This window comes from Haliotis rufescens, unplaced genomic scaffold (genome assembly GCF_023055435.1).
Source record: "Haliotis rufescens isolate VD_foot unplaced genomic scaffold, xgHalRufe1.0.p SCAF_3, whole genome shotgun sequence".
NCBI lineage: Eukaryota > Metazoa > Mollusca > Gastropoda > Lepetellida > Haliotidae > Haliotis > Haliotis rufescens.
Window position 1 is genome coordinate 59280241 of NW_025964001.1, and position 13691 is coordinate 59293931.

The 13691-nt window shown below is 41.1% G+C and overlaps 1 protein-coding gene across 2 annotated transcripts; it reads right to left on the reverse strand.

Annotated features, from left to right (window-relative positions):
• Positions 1-2461: 2461 nt before the first annotated feature.
• LOC124151104 (solute carrier family 46 member 3-like) lies at positions 2462-13038 on the reverse strand. 2 transcript variants are annotated; one of them, XM_048403634.1, is made up of 7 exons: positions 12952-13038; positions 6803-7673; positions 5030-5263; positions 4747-4830; positions 4140-4299; positions 3916-4004; positions 2462-3025 (listed from the first exon to the last, which is right to left on the reverse strand). In XM_048403634.1, the coding sequence occupies exons 2-7, from the start codon at positions 7656-7658 to the stop codon at positions 2988-2990; spliced, it is 1461 nt and encodes a 486-aa protein (XP_048259591.1). In that variant the 5' UTR covers positions 7659-7673; positions 12952-13038; the 3' UTR covers positions 2462-2987. The 2 variants fall into 2 exon arrangements, with proteins under 2 accessions (XP_048259591.1, XP_048259590.1); XM_048403633.1 differs by lacking the exon at positions 2462-3025 and having other exon boundaries at positions 3786-4004.
• Positions 13039-13691: the final 653 nt, after the last annotated feature.

Genomic DNA, 13691 nt, shown 5'->3' on the forward strand with positions numbered 1-13691 from the left:
CTTTACATAAACAATAATGACCTTTGGCCCCAATTCCACATACAGAACATGTATAGTTAACATGACCTTTCCTTATTGACATGGCATGAATGCCACAATATTCTCTAATACAGCAAGTTCCGCAAGCGGTTGGTTTTCCCATCAGTATGAACTTACGCTAGGCTGTCCCCTTTGCCATTGTGCTTAATATACACTAAATATGCCAAAATGTGTGTAAGCAGAGTCGATTCGCCAGCTCATAGCTGACAAGAGCAGTCACTAAATGAATGTTATCCTGCAGCCTTTCTGACCCTCTGACTGTGTATAAACTGATATAGTGTTGGCTGGGGCCGAACTGAGTCCAGTGGCTTTCCGTACCTAAGATAGAATTCAGACATGGCAGTTTTGACATCATTAGAGGTTTGAAATGATTAATTTTGCTCATGAAGATCTTCATTTATAAAATCAGTGTGTTATTTTCCTAGAGTGGGCGGTGTCAAGTTCTTCTAAAGCTTTATCGTACATTTTACTTTCCTCTTCAATTCCCTCCGCGTTCGATTTTCTCATAGGAGAGGGGGCACGGGTGGCCAAGTCGTCTGAGGCGCCGCGATTCGCTGTGCAGAGTTGCGTCCCTTGGGCATGCCAGAAACCTATGGTTGTGGTTTCGAAACCTGGTTTGCCCCAATTATGTTTCTAGGATTGTCAGCACCATACCCGTGCTCCTGGGTTTCACCGAAGTGGTTAACGTCTCAGACCTTCATCACTTAGGGTTTTCCTCCCACATTAAGCTGACATGCTGTGATATAACTGGAATACTGTTAAAAGCAGCATTAAACCCAACTCACTCACTCACTCTCATAATAGAGAATAGAAAATTACTCACTGAAAAAGCCAGAGCATTCACAATAGCTCCAACAACCATCATTGCAACTGAAACCATCATTATAGCTTAAATATTCAAATGTTTAATTATTTCATTACATGTATGTCTTCTGGGATAAGCCCTTGCTTGTTTAGCATATCTTTTGTTGCGATGACTAGACTTTCGTCTTGGATGATCATATCAATATCATAACCATTAAAATCAAGCTTGGGTGTTGTGCTTTGGTAATCATTTTACCTATTCGAGCATAGCCTGTAGTTAACCACTGAACACCTGAATGATATCAGTTTCCTCTATAGCATAACATGGGAATTTACCTCTTTTTGAACCACGTTCAATTTTTAAATTTTGTTCAGTACAGTTGGTGTTTTCTCTTCACCATAAGAGAAAAAAAAAGTTCATAGAACAAGGGAGACAACAAGCCCACCAAGCAACCCATGCCAAAACAGAACTGTCGGGAGATTTATAGATGAATTGTTTCCTTGATATAGGATGGCATCTTGATAAATATTGACGCCTTACACGATGATCCCCTGGATCGTCATCACATAATTGGTAAAACTTTTCACGTTCGCTTTCTGATCAGCACACAGGAATGTTATCATTTCAAAAACCTTAGGATGTCCTGTGGAATATCTGCAAGTCTGACCATACTTCTTCAAACAGTGTCGCTGACAGTCATCACGGTCCTTCTGCAATCTATTGTAGTGCATTTCCAATACAAAAAGCTCTTTTCTATTTCCAATTTAATACATGAGATCACCAGCACACAAATATCTGCCACCTCGGGATGTGGGGGAAAAATCTAGGCGTGCGTTTGCCAAATCGAATATGATGCACATAACTTCAGCTAATCATAACTATATATACGTTAATGTTTTCATCACACAGATTTAGGAAAGGTGAACGAATTCCAGCTATCAGTGATGGTCAGTTTTGCACACGCAACTACCCCCAGTGGGCACAGATCAGCTTTTTACACCGCCCCTAAATCATAATCACTTGAATAAACACAAGTAAAACAATAAATTTCAACTTGCACCGCAATTCGCCTTCCTGCGAATACCTAAACTAAAAAGTCAGCTTAATGCAGAGACACCAGCCCTAGAAAATGAAGAACGTGGTCATCCTTTCAACTGCTTCCCGCGACAGACGTTGCTCAACTGTACCTCATTTGTGCCCTGAGTGAGTGAGTGAGTATGTTCTTTTTAAATATTCCAGCAATATCACAGCGGGGGACACCAGAATAGGCTTCACACATTGTACCCATGTCGGGAATCGAACCAGGGTCTTTGGGGTAACGAGCGAAGGCTTTAACCACTAGGTTACCTGCCCGCCCCATGTGCTGTACACAGGACCACGTGCCGCCACTCTGTTGGCTTAGGTAGTAACTGCATTTTCGGCTTCAATGCCTGTCATATATGGGGGTAAAGTTGTAAAACGGCAATGAACATATATGGCACCATTTATCCAACGATGTCGGCAGACCATTGCCTAAAACTGGTACCATTTTCATCAACAAGGCCACCAGTAATGCTTAATGTAGCAGAAGAAATCCATTACACACAAAATGGCAGTAATTACTGTATTAAGTCTAACAATTTTGATACAGGTTTATATCCGATTTGATTAAAGTGTCTGTTTTCATTTACATGCTTACTCAAATGTTACTACACGTTTGCCAAAATTATGTAAGAATACATTACTTTACCACAAGTATATACTGGTGATGGCACTGAGAACCTACCCCAAACTTTACCCTATTCCTGGAGATAATCCCAGACCAGAAACGGAGGTGGTTCTTGTGAGTCTACAGGAGACAATCATTAATGTGATAATCTCTTTACCGTCTACGCTCTCGAAATAATTGTAATGAAGGCATGTTCTCTCAAATTTTGAAAACCATCTCGGAGGCCATCAGTGACAACATAACGTCAACAGTGATGGCCAGTGACGTCACCTAATACTTTGACGTAACAGCACAACGTTACGATTCACAATGGTCTATTTCTCAAACAATGTGTATCATTGTGTCCAGTGTGCGTAGCTTAATTTGAACTATTTGAATTATTAAGGTAAAGATCTGACATCCCTTGAGCTGCTTGTGGCATGATCAGGATTTTGTTTACATGTGAGGCATCACAGTCTCCGCCTTACCGTCCCCTGAAACAAAAGAAAAGTACCCACATTACTTATAAATGCTTCGTTTAGTTTTTGTAAATACATGCGCTGATTCATTTCCTGTGGATTCCATGGCCCCATAAAGCCATCTGAGCGCTAAGATGATCGTAACTCCCATACCTTAACATAGACTTACGACAGTTGTAGCACAAAAAGATTTATTTTGACGAACTGGGCCCAGGTTAGAATACGTCCCAGTAACTTATGATTTAGGCGACGGGTGAATCGGATGGTCAAACGTGGTGGCTTGGTTGATAGTGTTATGGTACACCCACGGCGTGAGCCGTACATGTTATCAATCAATGACTTGTCTTGTCCAAACTCGGTTATGTGTAGCCGCCATGATCTAGTGGGTATATCGCTGGTTGCAGGGTAAAACTAAACATGTGTATGTACTCCAAATGTGTATTCCAAAGTGTTAGAATGTAAACTTAAGTTACTGTGTATTGATAGTTTATGGACGTTTTATTTGCACTATTATATGCTTTACCGAACTTACACGTGTATGTAAGCCGGAAATGATGATCAGAATTAACTGCCCCTGATGTTTGAATATATTTGTCTGTTGGCATTCATGCATCGTCAATGTCAGACATGTGTACGGCTCTGTTAATACATCTTGTATCCAATGAGAGTAGTTGAAGCCTCTATCAAACAAACAGTTAGCACTATGGCGTATTCAACACTAAGTAACACAAACTGGCTGTGAAAGGGGACTGCAATGGACACTGAATGGTCTGTTTCGTGAGCCTGTTGGTGATCGTTGCCTACTCAATTACTGAGGTGCACACGGGGATGATAAAGCTGAAACATTGCTGACCGGGACGTACATCATACATTCGTGGATGTTTCACAAACTCCACAGGACGTACCTGTGCTAACGTTATCTGTGTCTCCTCTCCTGGGTTTTGCAGTTGTTGTATCATCCAATGCCTTTTCTCTCAGTTCCACACGTAGCCACCTGTGTTACAAGTACAGAAGGGTTATTAACATTGAGAAATATTTATGAAATAAACATTACACAATATACTTATCGTATTTTAGATTTCTTTGTCAACATAGTTTCTTGGCTCATTATCAAACTATGATCACTCACAGCATGATGGCTGCGGCGATGACACACAGACCAGCAGCCAACATAAAGCTGAACCCTGGGAAGAAAGCAAGGGTTGCTGGGTAAAGTTCATTGAAGATGAGGTATGACAACAAGCTTCCAGTGCTATCCACCACGACAGCAACCAGTCCAAACAGGCGTCCTGGAAACAGATAATGAACATATTGAACAAGAGTATGCTTATCTAGTTGCACAACCTACTGTAATAGATTCATTATGTTTAAAGTACAGGGAGAAACAGTTCCTCTCATTCAGGTTTTATGTTTGTGGTGACCTTTGGCCTAACAATTACCAGCCTAACTGACCAGATATCCTGTTCAATCTGTTTATTTACATCAGGTCTCATTAAAATTATACGACTTACACTCCTTACCCTGGTTCACCATACTTGATATGTTGAGCCTAACACCACCTAAGCTTTACCCTGTTTGAACAGTCGGACACCTGGTATCATCCCTGATTTTCAGTGATCCATTCATATAATCTTTTCACCGCTTTTTTGCCTTTTACGCCCAGAGGAATGATTTTCGCCCAGAGGAACCATTGCACAGTTCTGTCCTTACAACACGCGATTGGATCTTCACCTTACCCTGTTCAGCGGGGCTGACCATATTGGACACAAGTGATCGAGCAACAGCTGCTGGAAAGCCTTGAAACATGGCAAATATCACAACTGAAATAAAAAGACGTGATTCCAGTTACTTCTTCATCACCAGCGTTTATGATAGATACATTTGATGCATATGCTTAAGCAAACAATCATCTTGTGAATGATATTCAACTTTCAGTTTTGTATTAGTTATGACATACCTTTGTGATTGGGGATGTAACAAATATAAATGGCACATATATTTCAAGCTGTTGCGAGTTACCTAGAAACAACAGCCATGTCTGTGTACTGAATCCCATGACCACCAGGCCGATGATCTTGGACGCCAGGCCCCATAGTCCTAAAGTGGTGTCTCTCATCTTCCTGCACAGAGGCATAACTGTGACCAGGGTTAGACCGCGAGTGAAGTTCTCCAGACCCTTATAGTAACCGAACGTTGTCTGTGACCAGCTGAGAGGTGCTCGCCTTGTGTACAGGAGAAGGACGTCAGCTTCACCTGTAGCATGGCAAGAGGTGACCTATATATGTGTTTGTGTGAGTATTGTGTATATATTCCTGAAAAAAAACGCAGAAGTAGTAAAATTGTAAATTGCTGACATCCATACACAACAAATACCAAAATGTCAAAGATGTATTGGCAATTTCTGCATGGACTGGGATTGGAAGAATGAAGTATTGCAGAGATCTAGTGAAAAGATCGCAAACACATTACCACATGAGACCCTGGTGCCGAAACACACCGACATGACATGCACGTGCAACATCACTGGTTGGGCTATAAAAGTTTGGATTTCATTTGCATGCCATCACAATCTTACAGCAAGTGAACAGCAAAAACGACTGCCTGAAGCCCAACGCAACAACGTCATCGGTCGACCACAAACAGTAAAATTATCTTCAGCTGCAGCCAGGTTTTTTCACGAAGCACCAAGCACCATTACAAGGACATGGAACCCTTATCAGACACACGGGACAACACGGGACCATTCCCAGATCCGTTTGACCATGTATCACTACTGGAGCATAGGACAGATTCATCCGGCAACGTCAGTTTCGTGAAAGAACCACCACGGCCTCCTTTTAAACTACGGCAATACCAAGATTGCGTAGGATATCAGCTCAAACAGTGAAGAACGGTTTACATGCTGAAGGTATTCACACCAGAAGACCACTTCAAGCTGTCAGTTTGACGGACCTGCCTCGTCTGCTGCGACATCAATGGTGTGAAGGTCACAGAGTATGGCCACAACTGCGATCGAGACAAGTTTGGCTCAGCAACGGGTCACGTTTTATGCTTTGCTGTGCGGATGGTAGACGTCGTGATCTGGGGAACGTAACGCACAACATTAGACGAATGGGGCCACACGTAGTTCCCATTATGAAACAAGCAAACGTCCCTTTCAAACTCGACAACGCCTGATCTCACACGGCAAGACTGACAAAGGCCTTTTTCAGGAATCACAGCATCCAGGTCCTGCCATGGCCCTCCAGGTATCCAGATCTAAACCCTATCGATCATTTATGAGATGCACTGAAACAACGACTGCAAGCACGTCAACAACAATCACAGAACATCCAGTTTTAGACTCTAATGGTGGCCATACAAGATATTGAAAACTGTTAACCTTCCCCTTGAAAATCTATTGTTCCATGTGTGCCATATAGAACCTAGGTCAGTGATGCGTCACATTTTTGAATAATCGATTAATATCCATTGTTTACTAATGTTATATATAAAATATACATCTAAAATATAAAATCTTTGGCAGAGTATAAGGGGCGGTAGGGTAGCCTAGTGGTTAGAGCGTTCAATCATCACGCCGAAGTTCGATTCCTGACATGGGTACAATGTGTGAAGCCCATTTCTGGTGTCCCCCACCGTGATATAGCTGGAATATTGCTAAAAGCGGCGTAAAACCATACTCACTCACTCACGTTGGCAGAGTATAGTATAATATATAATCTTACAATCCCTGTGAAAGGCATACTGGTTTAACCTATAAGGATTGTGAATTAAAACTTAATTTGTACTCACCTACTGTTGCGATCATAAGGAGGATTAAGACGATGAAAAGTAAGAAGATATGGAGTTTTCTCTTCCTTTGCCTCTTCTTCATCAGAAAACGACCAGACTCCTTGATGGAGGACAGAAACCAGTACGTGCAGATACCTTCACCCTCGGGTCTTGTCGTGTTGGCTGTGATGTTCTCCAGACGTAGGAGAGCGTATAACAGTCCTAAGAAGGAGCTTCCACTTATGAACGCGAAGACGAATACGAAGCTTGTATTGTCCAGCATGACTCCCGATACGAAGACCCCAACTGTTCCAGCAAAGAAGACAATCGACTCTATGATCCCCATTCGCACAGTTCTATTGGCTGGATCAGCAATGTGCATCACGTAGCTGTACACGGACATAAGCAGGGACGTGAAACCCCCGGACAAGCCATTTACTGCAGCAGCAATCATGACGTACTCCACTTTACTTGACGGGTAAATTGACAGAATCAAGTAGACAATGGAAGACAGCACTTCTCCCAAACAGGGTAAAATCACAGGTAGTTTTCGACCCACTTTGTCACCCAAGGATCCGAGGAGAAACAGGACAAGCAAACATGATGGAACAAGTTCCACAACATTTTTCCTCAAAATCCAATAGGACGTTTGAGACTGGACATAATCCTCTTCTGTTTTGTGGTCCTCCTGGAACGTCTTGTTCTGCAGACTGGTACAGAAAGTCTCGTTGTAGCGATCAGTGCAGATCTTGTCAAACACAAAGGCCTGGAAGGTTGGGCCTCTGAGATATAATCCGGTCATGTAAAGAAACAAAACTGGTTCAACTGTTATGAGGTTCAAATCGAACTGCCTTCGGCCACATCTAATAACAGCCATGTTTCGGGCAAAAATCTGAAACGAATATGTAATTTCTTTAAAATTATTAAACATATTATAATTCACATAGAGTTAAAAAGGATTGGGTAAAAGTTATAACAACTTAGAATGCATGCTCCTGAACATATTTACAAATTACATACTTCATTTACATCAACACATACCACAAGAAAGTGGATAGACAGAACACAATAAAATGAGTTATTTTCCAAGAAAAACAAATCTGGCATTGATCCACTCTTGGACAGATCCGCGTTGCCATATAAAAGTAGTCGTATATCGAGTTTAGATATGTTACCAATACTATCAGACAAGGCTGTGATCAATAACAGCAGCGTAGCATTTTTGATAATGGTTTGCAGTTAGTCGTCAGAGTCCCAAAGATAACGATGGATAATGCAAACCTTAGTCGTGTCTGGTCAACTGCAATTTACTGTGCTGTGCCAAAGATCTATGCTGTGCTGTGTATCTACAGTGTGTACAAAACTATATACATGAAGGCGTTTCATTGGAAGCATGACATTTAATTGTTATGGTGTTAACCAGTCGGTCTTGTCAACAGTGAAGTTCCCAACAACTTCACCTATATGCCATGTGTACACATCATAACGTGACTCATAAAGTAGTTATTATTTCAAAGGGTTTATTTTATTTTTCAAATTATAAGTCATATCTAATAGAAGTAGGGTGGTTTAAGGGTACTTTTGGGTGGGCATTTAATGTGAGAAGATTCATGTTGCTTATGGTATTATATTTGAATACAAGTTGATTTGAACAGAAAACGAAACGTAAAATGACTTGCCATTCCAAGAAATACCTTTGTAGCATTTCACTGATTTCACACGACTGGCTGACCTTGTTAGAAATCAGAAATCAAACAATAGTTATCATTGTGTATAATTAAAATATCCGGACCTCCTGTACCCCTCCTCTGGATTCAACTTGTGACTTGTGGTACTTCATGGAATGAAAAGAATAGTCATTTTCTAAGCTTACTGGGGTCTTGAGTTTCTGTAATATGGTATCTCAAAGCTATGATGGGACATTCTTTTACTTAAGACAGTAATCGTGTTTTACCGATGCCCAAGGGGCCAAATGCTGAAGACTGATTTTTTGCTTGTGGAGACCTGAAAGATGTTCTCCACGCTTGTGCATGGCTATTTGAGGAAATTTCAGTGGCGTATAGCCCTTACGCCCTGGACCAAGTGGTCACAGCTTGGAGGAAAGCTATCTTTTTTAAGCTGTTAAAAGTGTAGCATATGACATGGGTTCGTAGGGCGGTTCCATGATGCTTAAAAGTACAATTGATACCATTTTGAGAATATGCGACAACTTTGGTGAATGGGGAAGTGGAGAAGGCGTCCTGTAAGACGAGAGTTATGTTCCAATCTCCTTGTCTGGGGAGTTTCTTAGCTTCTCGGCTGACTCCATATGGATGTATTAGATCGTCCTTGTTGAGTAGGTTTAAGTAGATTATCATTTCCATCGGGGTCTGAATTCTGATATCATTACCTCAGGATACTGCAAGCCAGATTTCGCAAGTTGGTCTGCTATCTCACTTCCATGAAGCCCAACATAAGCTGGAATTCTCACAATAGAACGCGTAATATGCTTTTAGTATACTAAGAGATTGATGTATAGCTATACGTTCAGCAGCAAATACTGAGAGGTGCCCATTTAGCCTGAACAACACATGAAATGTAAAAACCATGACCGAATCCTTTGAGACATCAGTTAACATGAAGTTGGCATAATGTTCAGTTATACAATCCTGAGAAACGGCTTCTATGACACTTGGACTCATTCTTTTCCCCCAATCTCATTAAAATCAGATCTAAGTTCTCGCTGCCGCTAAACAAAGATCTGAGGACATCCCATTACAGGTCACGTCAGAACGACTTCATCCGACCAATCAAAGCTTCGCTTACCAGATCATGAAAGTTTTTAACATGCTCTTCACATCCTACAGTCGACCGAAATCTGGCGGCAGTCGCCATGTTGTTTATGAACCGAATGTCGAATTCGTTACGCGGTTTGATTGGACCCTGCACAAACTCATTAATCCAGCCAGAATATAATTCCTATAGTCAGGTAACGCCCTTGATCGGGAAGATGACGAGTTGACATATGACTTATAAGTAAACCTCTTCATTACTGACTACCTATATGTAAATATGTTAACACCGTGTATGTTTGACCAAATATGATCCGTTGTCTCTGGCAGGACGTAAAGTAAGAAATACATGTTTTCGTTGCTGATGGGTATCTATCACGTTAACCCTGACTGTGTACCCAAAGGACGAGTTGCTCATATTTGTTTACACTGGCAAATGCACGAATTTAGGTCACAGTGCGATAGCTCGTAAGTGATTACGTTTTTGAGTAAAATGTTTAACCTATTTGAAAGGAGTTAAAGCACGATTTCACATTCGTTAATTTGTTGCTCTAGAAATTAGAAATCACAAATCGTAAATCCATTCAAGGCCACTTTCATTTGATCAAATTATTAACTATGAATCACAAGATCACCCTTTTCAATTGTATTTATGAACTCAACATCACCAATAATTTCTGAACACCACGAGCTCACGATATAAGACTTATTAATTCCAAGAATTAAGTCAAATCTCGGGTAACTGTCGTAAATAGCATCACAAATGTAATTGGAACATCAAAATGGTCGATTCACTTTGAGTTATGTTTTGATGCTTGCGGTTTATTTTCTGCAAATCCCGCATCAGGAGACGTTTCTTCAAAGTCATTTGTATGGTATATATCTTCATCGCCATCCGTTATCTCTATTCATATTGAAGTGATTTACGACCAACGACGAGCTCGCCCAAACAACAGACAACGAAAACAGATACCAGACACATGGGGCGAAAGGTCCGTGCTGCAGCGATAATATAGAACTAAAGCAAATGTGGCAACAAAATAAGCCAATATTTGATGCTGATGGTCATATAGATTTACCTTGGTGATATAATGCTCCTGTTAAAACCCAAAAGAATGAATTGTTATGCTCTCTAATCCCATAAAACAAACAGGCGAGAGCGACAGATGACACGCCCGACCTCGCCAACAGTCAGTTACATATCTTGTGTGGTCATATCCCGTACCTGTGTTTCATGAAATATATCCAGTTGTAATGGCCTTTTTCATTACAAGCTCTTCGATAGAAATGGCATTCAAAAATGTTTCTTTTCAGTTTCATCGAAGTCAATTTTTGACCAATAGAAAAACATGTTGCAGGTTCTTTTGTCCGATGTGGTAACTAATATATGTGCGAAAAGAACACACTTCTTGTCCGACGAGCCTCGCTTTGTCCTATACACTTTATACTATTTTACTTGTGTAACGCATAGAACACACTTCTTGTCCGACGAGCCTCGCTTCGTCCTATACACTTTATACTATTTTACTTGTGTAACGCATAGAACACATTTCTTGTCCGACGAGCCTCGCTTTGTCCTATACAGTTTATACTATTTTACTTGTGTAACGCATAGAACACACTTCTTGTCCGACGAGCCTCGCTTTGTCCTATACAGTTTATACTATTTAACTTGTGTAACGCATAGAACACACTTCTTGTCCGACGAGCCTCGCTTTGTCCTATACACTTTATACTATTTCACTTGTGTAACGCATAGAACACATTTCTTGTCCGACGAGCCTCCCTTTTTCCTATACACTTTATACTATTTTACTTGTGTAACGCATAGAACACACTTCTTGTCCGACGAGCCTCGCTTTGTCCTATACACTTTATACTATTTTACTTGTGTAACGCATAGAACACACTTCTTGTCCGACGAGCCTCGCTTTGTCCTATACACTTTATAATATTTTACTTGTGTAACGCATAGAACACACTTCTTGTCCGACGAGCCTCGCTTTGTCCTATACACTTTATACTATTTTACTTGTGTAACGCATAGAACACATTTCTTGTCCGACGAGCCTCGCTTTGTCCTATACACTTTATACTATTTTACTTGTGTAACGCATAGAACACACTTCTTGTCCGACGAGCCTCGCTTTGTCCTATACAGTTTATACTATTTAACTTGTGTAACGCATAGAACACACTTCTTGTCCGACGAGCCTCGCTTTGTCCTATACACTTTATACTATTTCACTTGTGTAACGCATAGAACACATTTCTTGTCCGACAAGCCTCCCTTTGTCCTATACACTGTATACTATTTTACTTGTGTAACGCATAGAACACACTTCTTGTCCGACGAGCCTCGCTTTGTCCTATACACTTTATACTATTTAACTTGTGTAACGCATAGAACACACTTCTTGTCCGACGAGCCTCACTTTGTCCTATACACTTTATACTATTTTACTTGTGTAACGCATAGAACACACTTCTTGTCCGACGAGACTCGCTTTGTCCTATACAGTTTATACTATTTAACTTGTGTAACACATAGAACAAACTTCTTGTCCGACGAGCCTCGCTTTGTCCTATACATTTTATACTATTTTACTTGTGTAACGCATAGAACACACTTCTTGTCCGACGAGCCTCGCTTTGTCCTATACACTTTATACTATTTTACTTGTGTAACGCATAGAACACACTTCTTGTGGGGCGAGTTTCGTCCTGACCTGTACAAATATGTGCAAAGTTCTGAACACACTACTTGTGCGATGATCTTCGCTTTGTCCTATACACACACATGTGCAACATATAGAACACAGTTCCCGCACGACCAGCTTTGCTTTGTTCTAAACATACATATGTCAGTGCCATCGAATTCATTTTTTGTAAACAGAAAAAAAGGTTTGCAGGTTATTTCGTCTGTTGTGGTAAAACTGTCGAGGCTGTCCGAATGTGTAATGGATAGATGGATATATGTGCGTGTAGAACACAATTCGTGTCCGACGATCCTCGCTTTGTCCCATACACATTATACTATTGTGTGTTTAACGTATAGAACTCATTTCTTGTGCAACGAACGTCGCCTTGACCTATACACATTATAATATAATATGTGGAACATAAAGAACACATTTCTTGTGCAACGAGCTTCGCCTTGACCTATACACATTATACTGTTATAAGTGTAACGTAAAGAACATATTTCTTGTGCAGCGAACTTCGCCTTGACCTATACACATTATACTAAAATGTGTTTAACGTACAGCACATATTTCTTGTTCGACTAGCCTCGCCAGTCTCGAACTGCGTCCGTCATTTGTCAGCGATTCTAAACAATGACAATCCATTTAGCAGCGATCCATAAGAAAGGATCCATCTACCTAACTGATAACGTACCTCACAGCATTCATGCAACTGAATGGGTGGCGGGCGAAATACGTTGGGACTTCCGCCAGGCTAATGGCAACCTATGCTTAATACATGTAATACAAACCTGAAACAGACTTTGATTTGGCAAAGTCACCTATCTAACGAATGTGTAATGGGATTGCAATGATAAACACGTAGTTGGCCCTTGATACGACAGATATAACAGGTCCTCATGTGGGTCAATCCCTGGCTATCGTGCAGTACGATGTAAAGAGTGAGTGAGTGAGTTGGGTTTAACGCCGCTTTAAAAAGTATTCCAGTTATATCGCGGCGTGTCAGCTTTATGTGGGAGGAAAGCCCGAAGTGATGCAGGTCTCAGACGTTTACCACTTCGGTGAAACCCACGAGCACGGGTATGGTGCTGACAAACCTAGAAACATAATCGGGGCGAACCGGGATTCGAACCCAGAATCATAGGTTTCTGGCGTGCCCAAGGGACGCAACTCTGCACAGCGAATCGCGGCGCCTCAGACGACTGGGCCACCCGTGACCCCACGATGTAAGGAAGCATGATAACAAATGAAACATGTATGCAGTAGCTCTTACGTTGGATTTGACCTTCCTTGCACTTTTATTCATCTTTTCACTCGTAGGTTTGTTTACTAACGTAACAGAGAATTGATTCCATATTGTTGTAGCTATAGTCTTCGCCGCTTGAAATAGCATCACAAAATATCGCTGTGATTATTTAACGAAGGTAACTCCGT

Bases quoted from the DNA above. Each gene is read 5' to 3' on its own strand.
- LOC124151104 (XM_048403633.1), bottom strand. From the start codon at position 7,658: ATGGCTGTTATTAGATGTGGCCGAAGGCAGTTCGATTTGAACCTCATA. The intron at 5,264-6,802 runs GTGAGTACAAAT...GCCATGCTACAG, and splicing joins CCTTATGATCGCAACAGTAG to GTGAAGCTGACGTCCTTCTC. The intron at 4,300-4,746 runs GTAAGGTGAAGA...ATCTGTTTCCAG, and splicing joins GGTCAGCCCCGCTGAACAGG to GACGCCTGTTTGGACTGGTT.